This window comes from Aulostomus chinensis, chromosome 18 (assembly GCF_037954235.1).
Source record: "Aulostomus chinensis isolate RoL2024-O1b breed Wild chromosome 18, RoL_Achi_v1.0, whole genome shotgun sequence".
NCBI classification, from domain to species: Eukaryota; Metazoa; Chordata; class Actinopteri; order Syngnathiformes; family Aulostomidae; genus Aulostomus; species Aulostomus chinensis.
In genome coordinates, this window is record NC_141337.1 from 2,317,501 (window position 1) to 2,337,753 (window position 20,253).

Genomic DNA, 20,253 nt, shown 5'->3' on the forward strand with positions numbered 1-20,253 from the left:
AGCCTCTTTGTTCTTTGGTCACTTTTAAAGTGATGACATCATGTGACATGAGCCTCTTGAAGGTCTCTGGTGGCTGATCTCTGTTAGGTTGATGCCGCCAGGTTGGATGTCAGATGTCCACACACACGTACACAGACAGGAAATGCTGACCTGACGCAGAGACTCACTTCCTGTCTGTTTCCGCAGAGCCACCTGCTGGAGAAAGCAGGTATCATCAACAAGACCAAAGTAGCTGATCACGGCAAAAGGATCCGGTGAGACTGGAGCCCTCTTTCACTGTGTGTGTGGAATGAAGTCACACTGGGTTGAGGATTTAACAGCAAGTGTGTGTGTGTGTGTGTGTGTGTGTGTGTGTGTGTGTGTGTGTGTGTGTGGTTGGACAGGAAGAACTGGGGTCAGTCCTGGACTGTCCTCCATGGAGGAATCCTCACCTTCCACAGGGACCCTAAATCAGCTCCAACTGGGAATGCGGTAAGAACGAGTAACCCACTGGTACCAACCATGATGGTGTTGAGGATGATGTAACTGAACTTATGATGGCGGCGATGACGATGATTATGATGATGACAATGATGATGGCGACTCCTCCTCAGAGTAAAGCGTCACAGATTGTTCCTGAGTACACGGTGGAGCTGAGAGGAGCTTCGGTTAGCTGGGCCGGCAAAGAGAAGTCATCCAAGAAGAACGTGCTGGAGGTCAGCCATCCTCTCTGTCACCATGGTTACTGGCTGTTACCAACTGGATCTGTTACTGTCATTGGGATTATGGTCAGCTCTGGTGGTAACACTGGTTCTGTGTCTCTGTAACAGCAGTTATATCTGTTCTACAGGCTCAGTTACTGTTAATGTTGTTACAGCCAGCTCCAGTTCTATGTTACCATGGCTACCATGGATTCGAAGACTGTTACCTTGGTAACAGTCTGTGTAATTTAGTGCTTCATCATTGCTGTAAGGCCATCATGCTTACCATAAAATCCTGTACCTGTATGTTTTTGTGTGCATGTGTGTGTGTGTGTGTGTGTGTGTGTGTGTGTGTGTGTGTGTGTGTGTGCGTGCGCGCAGCTGAAGACTCGTCAGGGCTGTGAGTATCTGATGCAATACGACACTGAGAGCATCATCTGTGACTGGCTGAAGGTGATACAGGACACCATCAAACAGCTGGTAAACACACACACACACACACACACACACACACACACACACAGAGTTCATGAAGGAGACGATTGATCAGCTGATTAGATTCAGTTAATTCTGTTGAATATTTCAGGATCAGGATCATCTGTCAGATGAGGATGAAGATGCTGCCTCAGACAAAGAGGACAAAGACAGGAGGAGGATCTGTGAGTGCTTCAAATGTTTTTATCTGACACACGTTGATGACCTCATCACCCTGAGCACACACGCCCTCATGACACACCCACCTGGTGATGGTTTCGGGGTGTCGGGATGTCTGTAAACTGGGCTTTCCCTCACACTTCCTGCTTGGTGTCTTAAGACCTGTCACTGACGTTAGGAAGTGCTCTGCGTCCCGATTGGTTCACAAAGCTGCAGGACATCATGTGATACCTCGGGGTCGCCGTTGCTGCTTTCATTGTGACGTCTAATTCTTCTTCTGTGTTTTTAGCAAGCAGGACGTCATCGGGAGCCGACTCAGAGCAGCGACGCGTTCGCACCAAACTGCGACGCTTCCTCCAGCGCAGACCGACTTTGCAGAGTGTAAAAGAGAAAGGCTACATCCGAGGTAACCCAGCAACACGGGCGGGTGGGAGGGGTCAATGGTTAAGGACCAATCAGAGGCTGCAACACCTCTGGTTCGGTGTTCAGGTCATCTACTCTGACAATGTCGGCCATTTTGAGCAGGCTGTTGTTGAAAGATGCTCTATTTTCCATTAAGTGCAGCAGAACACATGAGAGCAAAATTCACAGCATTAAAAAAAAAAAATCCATTAAAAAATTCATGAAAATTTTGTCACATGACATTCGCGTATTTTATGAACATGGCACAGATAACGTGTTTGGCTGTCACCTGGACACCCTGTGTCACCGAGAGAATACCACTATCCCCCGATTCGTGGAGAAGTGTATCAAAACAGTGGAGAGGAGAGGTATAACACACACACACACACACACACACACACACACACACACACACACACACACACACACACACACACACACACACAGAGGAGATGGCATTAGGAGAATGTTCCACTCTGGTTTCTGGTCATGTTGTTACAAACGTCAATCATCCTGCTTACCGGTGTGTGTTTGTTGTGCGTCTTCAGGTCTGGATGCTGACGGCATCTACAGAGTCAGCGGAAACCTGGCGGTGATCCAGAAACTACGACACAAAGCCGATCACGGTAGCGAGCAAACTCTTCAGAATTAACAGTGACGCAGGGCGGTGATCGGCGTCTTTGTCTGTCAGCTACCTTGACCCGTGTAGCCGACCTGGGTCGCCCCATTTAGACACACATCAAAGTGGGTAAAACCCTGCTTTTATCAAAGGAGGCAGTGTCTCTGTTCCTGTCGTTACGATGACAAGCTGAGACGATAACGTTAGAACCAAGTCACGTGTGCCTTTGCGTTCCGTTTGAACTCATCAGATTTGTGAGCTTCTTGTTTATGATGAAAATAGTTCTTAATCCTGAGAGATTAAAGGAGGAGATGTAATCAGGTGTTCAACGCCCTCCTGTTACCTCCTGACCTTCAGCAACAAAGACTCTTGTCTTCCGTCCTTCTGTCTTTTCTTGATGGTTTTGGTCTGCTCGTTCCTGCAGAGGAGCAGCTGGACCTGGAGGACGGACAGTGGGAGGAGATCCACGTCATCACCGGAGCCCTGAAGCTGTTCCTGAGAGAGCTTCCAGAGCCGCTCTTCCCTTTCAGCTGCTTCGACAAGTTCATCGCAGCCATCCGTCAGTACACGGCACACACGGCCGCCTTGTGGTTGATTGTGATCCATCCTGACCAGAACGTCACGCTGTTTTAGTAAAAGCTAGAACTCAATTCAAACTATATCGATGACGACAATGTGACATGTTCTGGTATCCCATTCTGTGTCTGGGAACGTGGACGGAGACTTGAAGAGGCCAGTAGGATGGTGATGACTGATAGTTTCAGATATCAGAAATGTTTCCAAACCTGGAACCAGACTCATCCAATCAGGATATTGATCACCAATCAATTGTCCTGATCAGGTCATTATTTAGCGACGTCCTGCTGGTAGGATGTGCGCTGGTTCAATGAGGCAACCGCTGTGGTTCTGTGTTCCCCTGCAGAGCTTCCAGACTACAGCCTGAAGGTCTCCTACATGAGGGACCTGGTGCGCTCGCTGCCACTGCCCAACCACGACACCATGGAGCTGCTCTTCAAACACCTGCGCAGGTGAGTTCCCTTCGCCTGGACGCCTTTCAGTTCTGTTGCCTGGTCTGGATCACCCTAACCCATGCCAGCGACATCACTTCCTGGGCGTGATGACACAGCAGCTGCTGAATCTTCCTGGTGACCTTTGACCTATCAGGATTCATCATCTCTAACAGGGTTTTGTGTTCTTGCAGGGTGATTGAGAATAAAGAGTCCAACAGGATGTCGGTTCAGAGCGTTGCCATCGTCTTCGGACCCACGCTGCTCCGCTCCCAGACCGAGTCGGCCAACATGGCCGTTCACATGGTGTTCCAGAGGCAGATAGTGGAGCTGATGCTAAACGAGTTCCACACCATCTTCTCGCAGAGTTAGGGGAACCTCCCGCAGCGCCTCTAGAACCAGCAAGAACCTCCAGAGAAACCTTCTAGAAGTTTGGATCTCCTCAATTCAAGTTCTGAGGAGGTTGAGACTGGAACCTGCTGGCCTGACGATGGCCCAGGTAGAACCTGAGTGGAAACATTCAGAACTTTGGACTGGTTCTGAAACCCTCAATAGTGATGAGAAATAGAAAATGGTTCCAGATCTTTCTAGAATCTTGTAGAACATGTGTCTGCTCTGGCTAATAAATATCAAAGGCAGAACCTCAGCGGAACCCCTGAGAACCTAAGAGCGGATGCACCAAACCAAAACACACCTGAGCAGGAACTCTGGCAGCATGTTTCACATCGGAACCTCGAACCACACAAGCTTCTCGTGTGTTCACCCTGAGGAGTTCAAGATGGCTGTGAACACACGAGCCCAAGTAGAACCGGCTTCACTTTTTTTTTTAAGAAAAATAAATAATATATTATTTTTAGTTCTGATGAGAACAAGATTCACTGGCTGAAACGCTGAATCACATCAATCTGGAAGACATGACGGAACAGTGAACCCCTCAGTGATTGAACATCGATTCAAAGAGAAATGTGATCAAATGGAAACTGACGAGGCGAGCGACTTGCGACATCCAGGGGTCGTGCTAAGCTAGGCTAGGCTAACCATGTCCCAGACGCCATGTCGTAGAACAGCTGAATGACAGAAACAACAGAGAACAAATGTTTTATGAACCAAAGCTGAGCTGAATGGGAAAAATATATTGGTATGTACGTTTGTGAGTATGGAGATGACGCGTGTACGATGCTGCACGTGGAACAGAGGTTTATAAGTACATAGAACAAAGATAAACGTGGAACTCCATACGAGGGTATTTTACTGAATATGATTAAAAGAACACAAGACACCAGAACGCTGTGGGTTTCATTCCTTGCTGCATTTGCTTTGTCTTTATTTGCTACTTACTGCAGGAACTTTATGAGTGCGGCTCTCGAAGTAACATGCATGATGTTCTGGGAACGTTCAAGGTAATATTTTTGGGGAACGTCTTTAGATAGGGAGCCCCTGTAAAGTTCAAACATTCTAAGAAAGTGTAGTGGGAACCTAAATGTTCCTTGCAATGATACCTAGGGTTCTGCGTACGCTCGTGGATCGTGGAGCAAACATTCTCCTAAATGTTCTCAGAATGTTCTGAAAGTCCTGACATCCATGGAACAACACCCCCATGACCATGTTGAGACCCAGGAATAACGTTCTATTACAGCGATCCCCCAGATGTTCCCTGCATGCTGTGAATGTTCCTCAGATCCATCGTGTTCCACCCCTCCAACCTGTGCAGAACTCTGGGACTGTTACAAGGTGACCTCCTCCACACCAGCGGGGATGTTCTCAGAATGTTCTGGTCTGTAACATTTGTATCCAGGAAACTTTTCTGCTTCAAAGTTTAAAAAAAAAGTTAAAATATGGCCTCTAGAGAGCCGCAGGGGAACATTTCTGTGTAGGTAACATTGCAAAGTGACTTTAAAAAAAAAAACAACAAAAACATTCCAACGTTCTCCAAAGGTTTGGGACGTTTGACACCTGTACATTAGCTGTGGAGAACATTCCTTGCTGTGTTCGGAACAGCTGCACTTGTGCTAAAAGCACCAGCAGGAGAAACTCCCGGATCAGTTTGTGACGATGTTTGAAAAATGTTTCATGTCAGTCTGACAAGTGTTTGAGCGCACGTGACTCACCAGCGCCCCCTGGTGTCCATGATCTCACACACACACACTCACTCACAAACACACACTGTTATCATGATATTATTGTCAATATTACAATCAAAAGTTGTTGTTTGTTTGTTTGTTATTTGTTTTACAAGAGTCGGAAGTACAGCCACGATTGGACTTCGTCACTTTCCGTAGAGCTCGGTGGCGCTGGCTGGTCGTCATGGAGACGCGTGGTTGTTTGTGTGAAAGCCCAAGAAAAGACTCCAAGAGAGTTTCGTGAAATTCAGGTATTTTGTTTGAGATTCATCTCACCGACTGTGCGCCTACATGCTAGCGTCGCTAGTTTGCTCTGTGGAATTAGCTAACGTTAGTCGGGACGTCACCGACAACAGACAGGAAGTGGTCAGGTTTACTTCGGTAACGTTTACTAGGTGTTAGCCGGTATTAACCGTCAATAATCAGCACGTCTTGGTTGACATGCTTACATGCTAGTTTCACATTCTTTTGTGCTGAATCAATCATCAACCAACACCGTGCAGTCAGGGCTCTAAATGTGGGGTCCGAGGACCACCAGGAAACTTTGAGGGTCTTGCTGGGGTCCGTAGGTGACTTTTAGTTTAAAAGGACCCTGGCGAGACAGTAATACCTCCAACATCCACCAGTCTGGTGTTACTGGTTGATGTTGGAGGTTCAGTTCTACATCAGATCCACCAGTAACACCAGACTGGTGGATGGTGGAGGTTCAGTTCTACATCAGAGCCACCAGTAACACCAGACTGGTGGATGGTGGAGGTTCAGTTCTACATCAGATCCACCAGTAACACCAGACTGGTGGATGGTGGAGGTTCAGTTCTACATCAGATCCACCAGTAAACACCAGACTTGTGGATGGTGGAGGTTCAGTTCTACATCAGATCCACCAGTAAACACCAGACTGGTGGATGGTGGAGGTTCAGTTCTACATCAGATCCACCAGTAACACCAGACCGGTGGATGGTGGAGGTTCAGTTCTACATCAGATCCACCAGTAACACCAGACTGGTGGATGATGGAGGTTCAGTTCTACATCAGATCCACCAGTAACACCAGACTGGTGGATGGTGGAGGTTCAGTTCTACATCTACAGTTCCACTCATTTATATTGAAATCACAAACAAACCCGGGAATAATTCAAGTACGTTTTTTGTGTTGCCCCCTTCACACACACACACACACACACACACACACACACACACACACACACACACACACACACACATTCCTGTCTACAATAACAATTTATAATGAATGTGTATTTTGTCAGGTGTCATTTTACTGTTTCATACTCATTAATATTTCATATTGGTCTTAATATCAAGAGCTGGGTTTCCAACAGTGAATATGATGATGTCACTGATGATGTCATTCACCAAGATGTGATGCAAGATGATGGGATTTTACTGGCGTAGCTTTGACGCCATTAAATTCCAACAGACATGGCCTGAATTGTCATCGGCCTGTCATACAGTTTCCTCTATAGCAGCAGCACGCTATGATGTCATCAACAGTCAGACTGTTACGTCAGGATGACACGAGTGCCATATGACTGTCATTTAAAGAGCGCGGCCGTTTCTCGTATCGTTTTGTTCCTCATTCGTCGTTAATCTGTTCCGTTAAAGCCACAAACAGAAACTTGCTGAACGAACAAACAAGTGAATAAAAATAACAAAGTGTTTCTGCTGATTTCAGTTCAGGGATACAAGCCAAACGTGTGAAATCATCAGGACATGGCGAACTTGCAGCGTGACATCATCGACTTCTCAGCGCTGGAGCGAGAGCTGCAGGCCGCTGTTGAGTCCGACCGCAAGTACAGACAAGAGAACGATGCTAAGCTGAGGGCCGTCGCTCAGAAGGTGGCGTCCTACGAGGAGTTCAGGTACCCCTCCAGGACAGCCTGGACAGCGTCCGTGGCACCCATGGCAGGTCTTTGAACGGGGCCGAGGTCCCTGCAGGCTCTGGTCCTTGAACGTGTCTCCAGGCCAGGGCTGACCTGTGGCGTGTGTTTCAGAGATCTGGTCCTGTCGAGTCATCTGAAGCCACTGGAGAAGAATGACAAAAACTTCGCTCGCAAACAACCCTGGAATCCGCTGGTCGTCCCGGGCAACGACACTATGTGAGCTGGTCGTCCCTTGCAATGAAACACCTGAACTGTCTTTGATGTCATTAAAGCAATGACGATCTCTGACTTCGATCTCTTTCATCCCAGACCCACCAAGACCCCTGACCTCCAACACAGCGCCACAGGAGGCGCCAGCAACACGCTCGTCAAGCTCGGCAAGGATCATGTGAGCAGTTGATGAGCTCATGGAGTCAAACGCGGAGATTTGTTGCTTCGTTAGATGGTCGAGGTTGAACGATGGGTGATGCTGACTTGTTTGTGTTACATGACATTTAAAAAAATGTTTGCTTGTGAAACAATAAACAATAGAAGTTGTTCTGGCTGCTGTGTCCTGTAATGAGCTGTGACCAGCAGGTGGAGCTGGTGATGCAGTTCCAAGCAGTCACGTGACCTCTGTCGGCCCTGATGGTTGACATCTTAACACGCGAGTTTCGCTGTGACAACAACAGATGTGAGGAAACACCAGGAAGAAACCGAACTGAGAGTTTCAGCTCAGACGTGAAACGGGAAGTGGTTTGTGCCTCAGCAGGTTCAGTAGAGAGGACCAATCACAGGCCAGAGGTCTCACCCTGACTCCCAGGACTCAGCGGTGTCTACGGGTCCATGGGAGGTTGCGAGGGTCCTTGAATGCTTTCAGATAGTTGTAAGCATCCTTGAAAATATTACCGGGTCCTTGAGAGAGTTCCAGGGTGTTGCGGGCTGTGTGCGGGCCGCTGGGGGAGGCGGGTAGGAACTGGTCCCGGAACAGCGCGTGGAGTGGGTGTTCGTCGTGGTGGAGCATCTTTGAGGCAGCAGCAGGTTGATCGTCTCCTCTCAGTTGATCCTCATCAGCCTCTTCATCACGGAACCATCGTCAGCTCGTCAGGTACAACGCGCGCTCTCTCTCTCTCTCTCTCTCTCTCTCTCTCTCTCTCTCTCTCTCTCTCTCTCTCTCTGTCTCTCTCTCCCTCTCCCCCTCTCTCCCCCTCTCTCTCGCTCTCTGTGCCAGCTTGCGGGTGCGAGCGTCACTTTGCCCGCTACATCAGCTGGTAAAAGTCCATAATAATGATTTTCTGGTTTATTTCTCCCTGTTACCTTTAACTCAGGTGGCTTTTATTTTTGTAGTTTGTTGTTGTTGTTTGCTCAGTGATGCTTCCGGTTTGACTTCCGTTCCCTGGAAGTAGGTTAAGTAATGAAAATTGAACTTGAGTCCAGCCTACAGTTGTTAGGTGAGGGGCTAGCATGCTAATGTAGCACTGACATCACTTTTTATTGCCGATATCAACTTTGATATCTAAAGTTGTCTCAGCTTTGAATCACCTGAAACTGTGTTATTTTTATGCTAAACTTAATTTTAAAGCTAAAAATTCAGCACAGCCGTATTTGGCTTCTGACAACTTCTTCTTCTATTTTTTTAATGCTCAGCTTAACTCTGCTGATGCTAACACTGCCGTTCACATGATCTGAACCTCCAGAACATCACTTGTTCTAACAGGAACCTTCTAATTAGCTGCAGTCAAATTCTGGTCAGTACGTCAGCCATAAGAATCACGTTTTGGTCTGGAAAAATACTTCGGAAATCTTGAAAACTCTTAATCTTTGTTAATTGAAGGTCATGGGGAAAGTTAATATGGTTAATTAACTAATTAATGGTTAAAACCTCGTAGACATGAAGGACATGAAGGAGGAGGTGACCAAGATCCTGCAGGAGGCACCAATCGCCAGGAAGGCCCTGCTGGACAACCACAGCAACCTGCTGGATGTGTCTGAGTACTGCTACAACAACTACATCCAGGTGAGAAGTAGTACTACTCCCGCTGCTCAGACTGTAAGTGCAGTAACAACTACATCAGGATGAGTACTAGCTTCCCCACTGTGTGTGCAATATTTAACTCTTGCTGTGCAACACTGCACAGTGCGATAGCCAGCACTTGCTAGTATTATTGTAGTTTGATGTAATTTCTTATAGTTTTTGCTGTTGTTGATTGTAGTTCCTGCTGTTTCCTGCTCTGTACTTTGTCTGCTGCTACGTCTCTGTTTCTGCTGCTGTAACGGTGCCAGTTTCCCCACCGAGGGACGAATAAAGGTTCATCTCATCTACCGCCATTACGACCACAACTGCGTACAGTCCAGGTTTATCTCCCGAGCTGCTCTTTGCTATCATTTCTTTATGCTAAGCTAAGCGAGCTGCATCCCTTTGCTAGCAGTCAGTATGCTATGCTAGTGTGATCACCTTGCCGGGGCCGGGATGTGACCAGACTTGAGTGAGTGGCACCTGCCAGACAGACAGTGGTGCGTCCACTGGCATTTGAGTCACTGTCTCATCTCTGCCAGGCGGGCGACGCCAGCACGAAGGCACTGGAAGAGACGAAGAACTTCACCACCCAATCACTGGCCAGCATCGCCTACCAGGTCAGCACGCTGGCCAGTAGCGTGCTGAGTCTGCTGGACGCTCAGACCAATCAGCTTCGCCACATGGAGTCGTCCATCAACCTGATCGGACAGGTGAGTCCCCCGCTGTTATTCAAACGGGAGATAAACTTGGACTCCACTTTGAGAACCTGTTCAAGATCTTTTCATGGTTCATCAGATCATTCATCCTGTTTGATGTTTGTTGAAAGTATGAACACATGAAACACACAAAGACGCAACACTTCCCATGATGCACCTGGAGGAGGGTAAACAGTAGAGATGAGTAGAAACTGGTCTGAGGTCAGTGGAGTCGCCATGACAACAGGCCTGGGAAAATATGTGAGACACAATGAGTGCCAACCACACACTCTCGCACACACACACACACACACACACACACACTTTAGCTCAGAGCCTGTTTTTAATGAATGAACAAATGAATGGTGCCTCTGTTTTCTGTCTGTGGTGCGTTCACTGACGCTTGCTTGTCTCTCACTGTGATTAATGGTGTTGAAAAGGTTGTTCATTTAAAAGTGAAGGAGCGCCACCTCGTGGACAGGGAGCCTCATGAGACACAACCACCCTGTGAAAAGAGACAGTACTTCCTCTCTGTGTCATACGAGATGTCAATTAACTCATTAACTGGTTAATTACTCCACTCGTAGGATGTGGCGTTTGGCTTTCAGCTCCCCCGTTAGTCTGGCATTAATGTTGGCTGAGGTCACAGGTGTTCACGGCAGTCCTCCAGCTTCCCAGCGAGGTCATCAAATGTCACGACCCTCCTGTTCACATCTGAATCTGCCTCACCCACTCCCGTGTGGGTTACCATAGAAACCGTTAACATGGCTGTACTCCTGCAGACGGTGGAGATGCACAAGGAGAAAGTTTCTCGCAGAGAAATCAGCGTCTTCACGGTGGTGAAACGAGTCCCACGCAGCCACAAGATCCTCCCTCCTGCTGGCACAAAGCCCCGCCCGCCGTACACCCGCCATCCAATCAACTACCAGCATCTGGATGATCTGGGTCACGGTGTGAAGGTATTATACACACACACACACACACACACCGTGGTCAGTGTAACCTTCTTCTGTCGACTTGTTCTTGTGTGGACTCTGGTTTGTTAATAATCTGGTCCCTGACCTGCGGACGCAACTGACGTTTATGACCGGCTGCTGCCTGACACCCTGAAGCCCTCAGAGGGTCTTCGGCTGTTTTGCTTCACATTTTTATTCGTCATGCTGTGCATATTTGTACTTTTATATGTGGAAATAAAACAAAGCAACGCAACAGTCACGTGCTGGTTTGTTAAAGTTGGAGGCGTCAGGCCTGTCAAGTTTGCGAAGGAGACCAAACCGAACGTGTGAAATGTCAGTCAGACATCAAAAGCAGAAGTGAAGCTTTGTTGTGGGCGGAGCCTCCACTGCAGACAGGATGGTGACAGGAAGTGGTAGGGAGCTGAAGTAAGACTGGCTGACATCTTTCACTGGTCTGGGTTGAACAGATCGTGATGTCACCTGATCAGTTATTTTCCCTCTCTACTGCCCGAGACGCCAGTGGAGTTGTTGACGCCTGACGTGAGCAGTGACGAATCGTCATCCTCTCCGAGAGAGTATCTGTCAGTCGATTCAGGCTCCATGTTATGATGTCACAGCTGTACTCAGTTCAGATTGGCCCTGAGGTTAGCTTGTTCCCACTGTCAGTCATGTGTGTTCCTCCAGAGGATAGGTCACGTCTGATTGGCTGATGTATCAGCTGTTGTCAACCCACCTGTGGAGTGGTGCCATGTTTGACCCGCTGACAGGAGGTGAGACCTCGCTACCAAGGATAGTTTGTGTAAATGTATCCTGATGAATGGATGTAAATACTTTAATTGTAACTGGATGTTACAGGTTTTACACACGCACAGTTAATCATGCAAGGGCGTGCGCACATGCACACACACACACACACACACACACACACACACAAACGCACACACATTCACTTGTCGCCCAGTTCTTTGTGCAGCGTGGGAAAGTGGTGGCCTGATTCTCACCGCCTGACAGGCTCCATTGATGTGTCTCTGCCTCCTTCAGGTCTCTGGGAAACAGGCGGACAGAACAGGAACCCTCAGGAAACATGGAGCCTCCATCAGGTGGGCCTCTCTCCTCTGACAGCTTCCTCCAACTCCTACAGGAAGTGTGTCCATTCATCCGTCTCTCTGTTTCAGGTCCAACAAATCCCTGGAGCCGGTCCAGTGCCCAGTGGTGCCCCCTGTCAGCAGGTGAGAGCCAACCAGGATGAACTGTTCAGTGAATCAGCAGTGTGTTAGCATCTGTGTGAAGCTAATTGATTTATCTCTTAGCAGTGTTTTAGTTGGGTGCTAGCATCTGCTCCCCCTCTGTTAGCATCAGTTAGCAGTTCCTTGGCCTTCCTTCCATCTATTTTAGCAGCGTGCCAGCATAGCAAAACTGTGGGCTTGATTGCTGGAGGAGGAGCGTGGTGGCATCAGGTCACATCAAAATCTCTGTTTCTCAGCTCCACTTTTGGGAAACCTGTGGTTCCGCCCACCGTCCCTCCCACCTGGCAGGATCCACCTGAATGTGACATCATCGCCACACTGCTAGAGGACGCCCCGCTTCCCCCACCTGCTGAGATGGGAGCTCAAGGAGATGAGACCGTTAACTCCCCAGCTCCGCCATCTCCGCCTGACTCAGTTGGAGTGGCTCCACCCCCTCCTCCTCCACCACCTGACTTGGTTGGAGTGATGGTGGCTCCGCCCTCTCCTCCTGACTCAGTTGGAGTGATGGTGGCTCCGCCCCCTCCTCCTCCACCACCTGACTTGGTTGGAGTGATGGTGGCTCCGCCCTCTCCTCCTGACTCAGTTGGAGTGATGGTGGCTCCGCCCCCTCCTCCTCCACCACCTGACTTGGTTGGAGTGATGGTGGCTCCGCCTTCTCCTACTGACTCAGTTGGAGTGATGGTGGCTCCGCCCCCTCCTCCTCCACCACCTGACTTGGTTGGAGTGATGGTGGCTCCACCCTCTCCCCCACCTGACCCAGCAGGAATGGTGGTGGCTCCGCCCCCTCCCATTCCAGAGGCTCCACCCAGCCCCAGCAGCCTGGCTTCACCCCTCTGCCTTGAGACAGGTGAGGCTTCTGATTGGCTGCGTCATACCAAGACACAGATTTCAGGATATCACATTTCCTCATGACATCACATGTCCGCGTTGTTCTCAGTGGTGGAGGAGAGCAGCCTCCCTCCTCCCTCTCCTCCTCCCCCTCATCCCTCTGACGATGACAGCTTCCCTCCACTGTCCAGTGACAACTCTGATCTTCTTGCCCCGCCCCCTCTGCCAAGCCAGGAAGTGGACGGTACTGTTTTTGTGTTTGTTTACACAGTAAAACCGGCTGAAGGCGCTTATACGGGTCGACGTCAGGCATGAATGAAGGCGGGAGAAGACGTTTGGCTTAGATGTCCGTGGAAGGGAAAATCGTCTGACTGCCTTAAACGCCTTAGATTTGTTTGAACATTTCATTTTTTCTTGATTTGTTCCTGTATTTGTTGTTGTTTCTTCCTTCTCTGTTTTCTGTTCCTATCCTACCATCTTCTGCTTCTAAGCGAAGAACCGGCCAGCACTCCCAGCTCTCTGGTTCCTGGCGTATTAAATAAACAAAAATGTTATTAGACAAGACTTTTCTCTGTGGTCGCGGTGACGGCAGCTGACCTCAAACATGGAGACGCCAGTAGTGTAGAGAACATGCCCCCGCTGGAATGTTTTCCTCCTGAAGTTTAAACTCCTCAGATCTGACTTTGATTAACTGTTGACATGTTTCTGGTTTCTTCTTCTGTGGTGTTTTTCCTCTGCATTTTTTCTCTTTCTTCTATGTTCCTTCAGTGACCCTCCCTTCCAGGAGGAGTCGCCACCGTCGCTCGCCCCCCACCACTCGCTCTCTCTCGCTGAGGGTCCGCTCAGGCCCCGCCTCCCGCTGCCGCTACACCCGTTCTCTCTTCCTGCCTGCTGTCCAATCACGTAAGCCGATAAAGGCCCACCATCATCCAACAGACACAGAACAGATGGACAGGAAAGATCCTCTTTATTGAGGGGGTCAGGGTGTTCTGGAGGAAGTTCTAGGGTCCATGAGGGAGCCTTGAAGTTCTGGCAGGTGGGCGGGACTTATGAAGATTCCTTTCCTCAGGTATAAGGGCCTTGGTTCCAGGAATCCTTGTGAAAGCTCAAGGAGTTCTTGACCGTCCAGAGGGCTTTTCTGTTTTTGCTTAAACTCCCAGAGGGAAACCTGCCGGAGCTGTGAGAATCATTCTTCTTGTCTGAGCGCCATCTTCCCTGCGTCCTGGAGGGGCCTTGGGCTCCTTGCAGTTGCCTTGAAGTAAATTTAAGGCCGTGTTGTGAAAGTCGCAGGGGTCTTGAATGTGTTTCAGGAGATTCTTGAATATGTTTTGGGGTCTTGAACAAGGTGCATGCTCCTTGAATGTGTTGCTTGGTCCTTGAATATGCCGCTGCTATGGGCTCGTTGGGGGTTGTGATGTCACAGCGTGTTGATGGTGGTGGTCTCACTCGCTGCCTTGACTTCTGTCTCGTCTCTCTGTGTGTCAGTGATGATTCCCCCTCCTCCACCCTACCCTCCCCCCCGCGCCCCCCCTCTACCTCCCCCCTCCTCCTCACCTCGAGTCCGCCTACCTGCTCGCCTGGAACACTTGGGTAAGACCTGGACATAGTACTGGTTAAGTACATCTGGCAGTAGTTGTACTTTTAGAAGGACTAGACGTAGTAATCTAACTCAGAGTAAAACTACGTTTAAAAGTAGTCTTTAATCCCATTTCCTAGATCTGCTTTTATTTTGTTGTCCTGCTCCATTTTATTTTGTAGTCCTGCTCCTTTGGGTGTTTCCTTTGTCTGCTCCGTGACCTCCTGCATATGATCAAGCCCCACCCACTCATGTCTGATTGGACAATCACAGCTGTCACTCACAAAATCTGTTGTGCTTTGTTAGATCTGGAGATCCTAGCTCCGCCCCCTCCTCTCCTATTGGACAGCATCAGTGGTTTTGATGACATTATGCCGCCCCTTCCTCCACCAGTGGACTATGACACCGACGCCCCCCCACAGTACCTGGAGAAAGGTACCACAACCTAAATCCCTCAAGTAATTCGATGACAGCTTTTATAGTACTAGTACTTCTTCTCCTGCAACTATGACTGTTACTTCTCCCATGTGTCCAGTGGAGGCGCTGTACAGCTACGAAGGTTTGAAGCCCGAGGACCTGTCCATCGCTGAGGGTGACATCATTTACCTGACTCATCGCCATGAGGACGGCTGGTGGGAGGGACTTCTCAATGGCAAGCGAGGCTTCTTCCCTGAGAACTACGTCCAACCATGCAGCTAGAGTGAAGCCCCGCCCCCGCCAGTGTTTAAAAAAGGGCTGACCTTTTTCTGTCAAATTATTCCAGCTAGAATTCTCATTCTCTTGGCGGTAGGCTAGTCGGCGGGATTCCACAGCTGCCCGCTGGTTCCTGCTGAAGACGCCGCGCCGCTCTTGTTGACAAGACGAAAATAGAACATTAGTTGTTCTTGAAAAGATTAAAAAAAATAGATGCTGAAATACAAAAAGCTAAAAGTTCCAACTAGAAATTGTAGTCTATGATGAGTTCGAGGATCTTAGATGCTGTGGAACGTTTGGGATGTTGTCAGTGAACTCATTTTTACTTTTTATTACAAACTGATTGTGTTTTTTTTAACTCAACACGATCAATAAACCAATTAACTGTTCAACGAATTGTTTCATTGCTTCTCATCTTTGGGTTGTAGTGAAGAGGCTGGTGACCCGGTCCGTCTCTTTAAGAGTCCAGACCAGTGGTTGGCAAAAGCCGGCCCACGGGCCGCAAGTGGCCCTTAAGCCAAAAAAAGTGGCCCGCCAGATGGTTAGACCCGTCAGGAGGATGAAAAAATCTAAACTTGACTTGAGGAAGACTGTTGCTGCTGTAGATCCAGGGAGTGGGCGGAGCACCGGGCTTCATAAACGCAGCAGTGGCGTCGGTCGAGGCGGCAGCAGACGCACCGCCCAGCCTGCCATAGTTGCGCAAAAGCTGCTCGTCCAATCATACACGGGGAAGCGGAAATCCACACGTGAAGGCTGGTTAGCCAACTTCAGCAACACGACAATGGATGTGAGCGCCGCCACCGTTTATGATGCCAACCTGAGACGACAGCCCACCGTCCCCAAACAGGTTCCCACTCAGTGTGATGGAGTGATGCTGCTGTAACAGTCACGGTTCTGGCTCTCATAAACATTAATAAGCCCCTGGAGAGTCTCCGGAGGAGTGTGTGTGAGAGTGAGTGTGTGTGTGTGTGTGTGTGAGAGTGAGTGAGTGTGTGTGTGTGTGTGTGTGAGTGTGAGTGGAGGTGGAGTGTAAACCCTGGTCTAGACATTTCTATGAATTTGCGCCTCTGCTGGTAGCAGGAGGCATGACAGTTCCACCTCATATTTGATCACCAGGATGCACCAACAGAGGGTTCTTCACCAGTTCCTCAGCACAGGATCCATCAGCCGCTGTGATTGTGTTCTTTAAGAGAACGTGTTTGTGTTGGTAAGGAGGAACCTCTCACAAACGTGGTCACACACACATCCTGTCAGGGCCTCCGGGGCAGGCTCCTCCCCCACACGGTTACTTGCTGCAGCTGAGCCAGCCTGTGGCTTCGTGGTTGCACTTAAAACAACAACGACTCCCTGCTGGGAACAGGAAGTGGGCGGGTGTTCTGAGCAGGTGGGCCGTGATGAACGCAACAATGTCAGACCTGTGGTCAGATGCATCAAGTCTTTATTTTATCAGTTTGTATTCAGCTTCATGTTTTCAATAAATAAGTAAAAAAAAGTGACAGCTTATAAATATGAAATAAATAGACACATTATAAAAAAAAGGGAGGTTAGTGTTGTTATGGGCGGGACTTCCTGCCGGGCCTCCTGCTGGTGGCAGATGGGTGTAAGATGGAGGAGACAAGGAGGTGAAGCTGCTGCAGGTGTGTTTTAGTTTCACTGCGGATCATCTCCCATGCTGCGGGGCTGCCCCCCTGAGTACACGAAGAAAACCACAGTCAGCACATACAAGTACACACAGTATGCACAGTACTACAGTGAGCCGTCACTGTGTGTTCTTACCTTTTGCTGCAGAGCTACTTTCAGCCTGTGGAAGTATCTCCTCAGTCGTATGTCGATGGTTTTGTTCGTGGAAACCTGAAGAGAAAAAGTCACATGTCAGACTTGGTCACAGCGTCAAGTTTTTTTTCAGACTTCATTTTGAGTGTAAGGTTGATCCAGACGCAGTGGGGGGGTGGCGGTGGCAGTGGGGGGGGTGGCGGTGGCAGCGGCGTCTACTCACACACTGACTGAGTTCCTGCGCCTGTCTGTGGATGACATGCTGGAAGTTTTGGGTTTTATTGGCGACCCACGCGACGCCTGACGAGCTGACGTTTTCATAAAGTTCAGAAATCATCTCCAAACTGTCTCTAATGAAGAGGAGCTGCAGCGCCACCTGGAGGACGACACACAAGTTAGATTTACTGCTTTCCCATTGGCCAGTGATCGTGAGCTAAAATGTAAACACAGTGTCTGGTGATGTCATACCTCTGAATTGTTGACGTCACGGTACAGTTTGGATGGGAAGGAAACCCCGATCTCCTCGTTGGTCATCTTGCCTCCCTGAAACCCAACAGATGACGTCACCTCACCGTGTCAGAGCCTCCACAGCCGCTCTAACCCCACATTTCATGTTTCTACCAACATCTCTTAACAAAATTTCATTCATTCACACGTGAACTTTCTCGTGCCCCTTAATGTGATGTATTCCAAGGCTCCAATGGGACTCGACTGGGTTCTACTGGGTTCCACAGGGTTCTCATCACAGCTGTTCCTCATTTTCTGTCCATTCTGATGGATTTGAATGTTTCAGCCATCAGGAGTTTTCAGGGAACGCTGCCACCTACTGGTGATCAGTCAGCACGCCGGCAAACTTTCAGATGCTTTTGTCTCAGTGAGGTTTTACTGTATCGTGCAAGTACATAAAACTTTGTTACATGTCAACTTTGATGAATGACACAAAGCAAAATCTATAACATCAAAACTACTGTTGGTCCTTGGAGCTCCGCCGGGTGGATTTCCATTAACAAATAGTTTGTAAAGTTGTCCCCCCCCCCCCCCCCAAATCATCAGTTTATAAATTGGGTTTTTATTGTTGCTTTTGTTTGGGGTTTTTTTTGGGGGTGGAGCCTATCCCAGGTCACCAGTCCATGGCAGGGCCAACACATAGAGACAGACAACCATTGGCTCTCCCAGCCACGCCTACGGTCAATTTAGAGTCTGGATTAACCTGGTCCCTCTTGATGTCTTTGGACTGTGGAGGAAGCTGGAGTACCAGAGAGAACCCAGCAGGAACAGGGAGAACATGGAGACTCACCCAGAAAGACCCCGTGCTGCAGCCGGGGCTCCACCCACAACCTCCTTGCTGGGGGCCACAGTGAGGACCACTGCTCCACCGGGCCGCCCTGTTGCTGTACTAATCTGGTTGGGTTTTTTTTGGTTTTGAAATCAGTAACTTCTGATTTGGACAATTTGATTCCAGAGTTCTAAAATTTAGAGTGAAATATTTTTTAAAAAAAGAAAAAAGAAAAAAAAAAGTTTCTGGGGGTCGTCGGTGACGGGCGCCGTGTGTGGAAGCTTTTCGACGAGCAGAGGAGAAGTAAAGTTGTGCTGCAGAGAAACTCACCATCTCCCGGAGGAGACTCAGAGACTTGTCGCTCAGCTCGTGGTAGCGCAGGTCGAGCCAGCTGCAGCAGGAGGCCGGCGTGAGGATGCTGGCGAGAACGAGGAGCAGGCGACCGAGCATATTGATGGTGATGGCGATGCTGATGATGGCAGTGGCAGTGGCGGTTGAGCAGAGACCGACTGGGAGCGACTGTCGTCCTGAAGTGAAGTGTCCGACATGCTACCGGTGTGCAGACATATCAGCTCCAGAGAGGAAACAGAAAGAGGGAGAGTGAAAGAGAGAAAAAATTCCAACCTTCTCTCACTTTCCTCTTTCAAACCTCCAGCCTCAACTTCTGCCAATGCCATGGTGACCTCACGGGCACAAGGAGGCGCTGCACCGCCCCGATGGGATGAAAGAGCATCATCCTGTGATGGTTTTTCAGGAGTTTGAAGGTGTGTTTCATAAGACAAGAAGAACGAGCAGAAGGTCAGCGGATCACCAAACGCACCAGAGAGGACGTGAACTTTATTGATGAGGGAGGAGAAACGGTGTGATCAATAAAAACAATAATCACAAATTAATTTGTTAAAAAGAGGAAGCAAACAGCGAATGGCAAAAGTGCTTTGCTTTCATCACTGGAGTCCCTCCAGTCCTCCAGGAAGTCCCGCCACGCTTTCACTTTCCCAAACACACCCCTCCAGAAGGGCCGACGCGCCGGGTCGTCAGGGAAACTAACAATGGTGATGCAACACTGTGATGTCATGACTGATGATGACACTCAAGTGAGAGCTTTGAGATTCATCAGTCTGTGTAATATTTTTAAATCCTTCTTTTGCGCAATCAATCAATCAGTCAATCAATCAATGGATCATCTGCTATTCGATCAGAAGTAAACTTCTGTGAAAGCTGAGTCCTGAACACAGCTGTTCACTCTTCAGGGTCACAACTGACAACCTGGATTTGTTTCTCATTATTAAAAGAAGAAGAAGAAGAAGAAGAAGAAGAAGAAGAAGAAGAAGAAGAAGAAGATGGATCTACTTTGACTCATCACATGACCAAGACAAGAACGCTCATGAACGGAGCGAACATCTGCCTGCTGTTGTGTTTCAAAGTTGTTGTTGTTGTTGTTGTTGTTGTTGTGTCTCAAAGTGTTCGCCACTGCTGCTCCAGACACAAGCGTGAGACTGCTGAGAGGAGGAGGGTCAGAGGGTCAGAGGGTCAGAGGGAGGACTGGCAGCCATTTAGAAAGATAAAAACAGTTAAAAAAACATTAGAAATACATGAAGAACACGTACACGCAAAATGCGCGTGCGTGAGGGTGTGTACGCGCGCTGTCCGCATGAATGAAAACCACCGGAATGTCCTTATAAGGACAGCATTTTTTTCAGAAGGCTGTCCTCAGTTTCTTGCGCCTGCGGGGCTTGTTAACATGTGACGTCAGCATCGTTTTCACTTTTCACACCGGGATTCGCTTTCTCGTCGAGGAGGACTGATTGAGAGAGACGCCGACGATGATGCA

General features: G+C 48.8%; 4 protein-coding genes across 11 annotated transcripts in view; 3 read left to right on the top strand and 1 right to left on the bottom strand.

Annotated features, from left to right (window-relative positions):
• arhgap27l (Rho GTPase activating protein 27, like) overlaps positions 1-4,640 on the top strand; it is a 17,360-nt gene extending 12,720 nt beyond the window's left edge. For all 3 annotated transcript variants that reach the window (XM_086185200.1, XM_086185197.1, XM_086185198.1), the window contains 11 exons: positions 187-254; positions 384-471; positions 594-695; positions 1,062-1,160; positions 1,267-1,339; positions 1,624-1,740; positions 2,006-2,104; positions 2,285-2,362; positions 2,780-2,914; positions 3,278-3,383; positions 3,557-4,640. In XM_086185200.1, the coding sequence (XP_086041326.1) occupies positions 187-254; positions 384-471; positions 594-695; positions 1,062-1,160; positions 1,267-1,339; positions 1,624-1,740; positions 2,006-2,104; positions 2,285-2,362; positions 2,780-2,914; positions 3,278-3,383; positions 3,557-3,734 (1,143 nt within the window). In that variant the 3' untranslated portion in view covers positions 3,735-4,640. The remainder of the gene's footprint in view (positions 1-186; positions 255-383; positions 472-593; positions 696-1,061; positions 1,161-1,266; positions 1,340-1,623; positions 1,741-2,005; positions 2,105-2,284; positions 2,363-2,779; positions 2,915-3,277; positions 3,384-3,556) is intronic.
• Positions 4,641-5,575: 935 nt separating this feature from the next.
• dnaaf19 (dynein axonemal assembly factor 19) lies at positions 5,576-7,920 on the top strand. The gene is made up of 4 exons (XM_086185317.1): positions 5,576-5,733; positions 7,175-7,361; positions 7,494-7,598; positions 7,692-7,920. Exons 2-4 carry the CDS (start codon positions 7,213-7,215, stop codon positions 7,780-7,782), a joined length of 345 nt encoding a protein of 114 aa, XP_086041443.1. The 5' UTR covers positions 5,576-5,733; positions 7,175-7,212; the 3' UTR covers positions 7,783-7,920.
• A 121-nt stretch (positions 7,921-8,041) lies between these two features.
• abi3a (ABI family, member 3a) lies at positions 8,042-15,765 on the top strand. 6 transcript variants are annotated; one of them, XM_086185312.1, is made up of 12 exons: positions 8,042-8,469; positions 9,251-9,378; positions 9,918-10,088; positions 10,856-11,032; positions 12,071-12,129; positions 12,205-12,258; positions 12,513-13,123; positions 13,214-13,348; positions 13,873-14,007; positions 14,590-14,694; positions 14,987-15,115; positions 15,216-15,765. In XM_086185312.1, exons 2-12 carry the CDS (start codon positions 9,253-9,255, stop codon positions 15,377-15,379), a joined length of 1,866 nt encoding a protein of 621 aa, XP_086041438.1. In that variant the 5' UTR covers positions 8,042-8,469; positions 9,251-9,252; the 3' UTR covers positions 15,380-15,765. The 6 variants fall into 6 exon arrangements, with proteins under 6 accessions (XP_086041438.1, XP_086041440.1, XP_086041437.1 ...); XM_086185314.1 differs by lacking the exon at positions 8,042-8,469 and adding an exon at positions 8,550-8,632; XM_086185311.1 differs by lacking the exon at positions 8,042-8,469 and adding an exon at positions 8,667-8,812.
• A 1,154-nt stretch (positions 15,766-16,919) lies between these two features.
• Positions 16,920-18,872, bottom strand: ifnphi1 (interferon phi 1). Its single transcript, XM_086185213.1, has 5 exons — positions 18,753-18,872; positions 17,615-17,689; positions 17,370-17,522; positions 17,150-17,224; positions 16,920-17,061 (listed from the first exon to the last, which is right to left on the bottom strand). Exons 1-5 carry the CDS (start codon positions 18,870-18,872, stop codon positions 16,927-16,929), a joined length of 558 nt encoding a protein of 185 aa, XP_086041339.1. The 3' UTR covers positions 16,920-16,926.
• Positions 18,873-20,253: the final 1,381 nt, after the last annotated feature.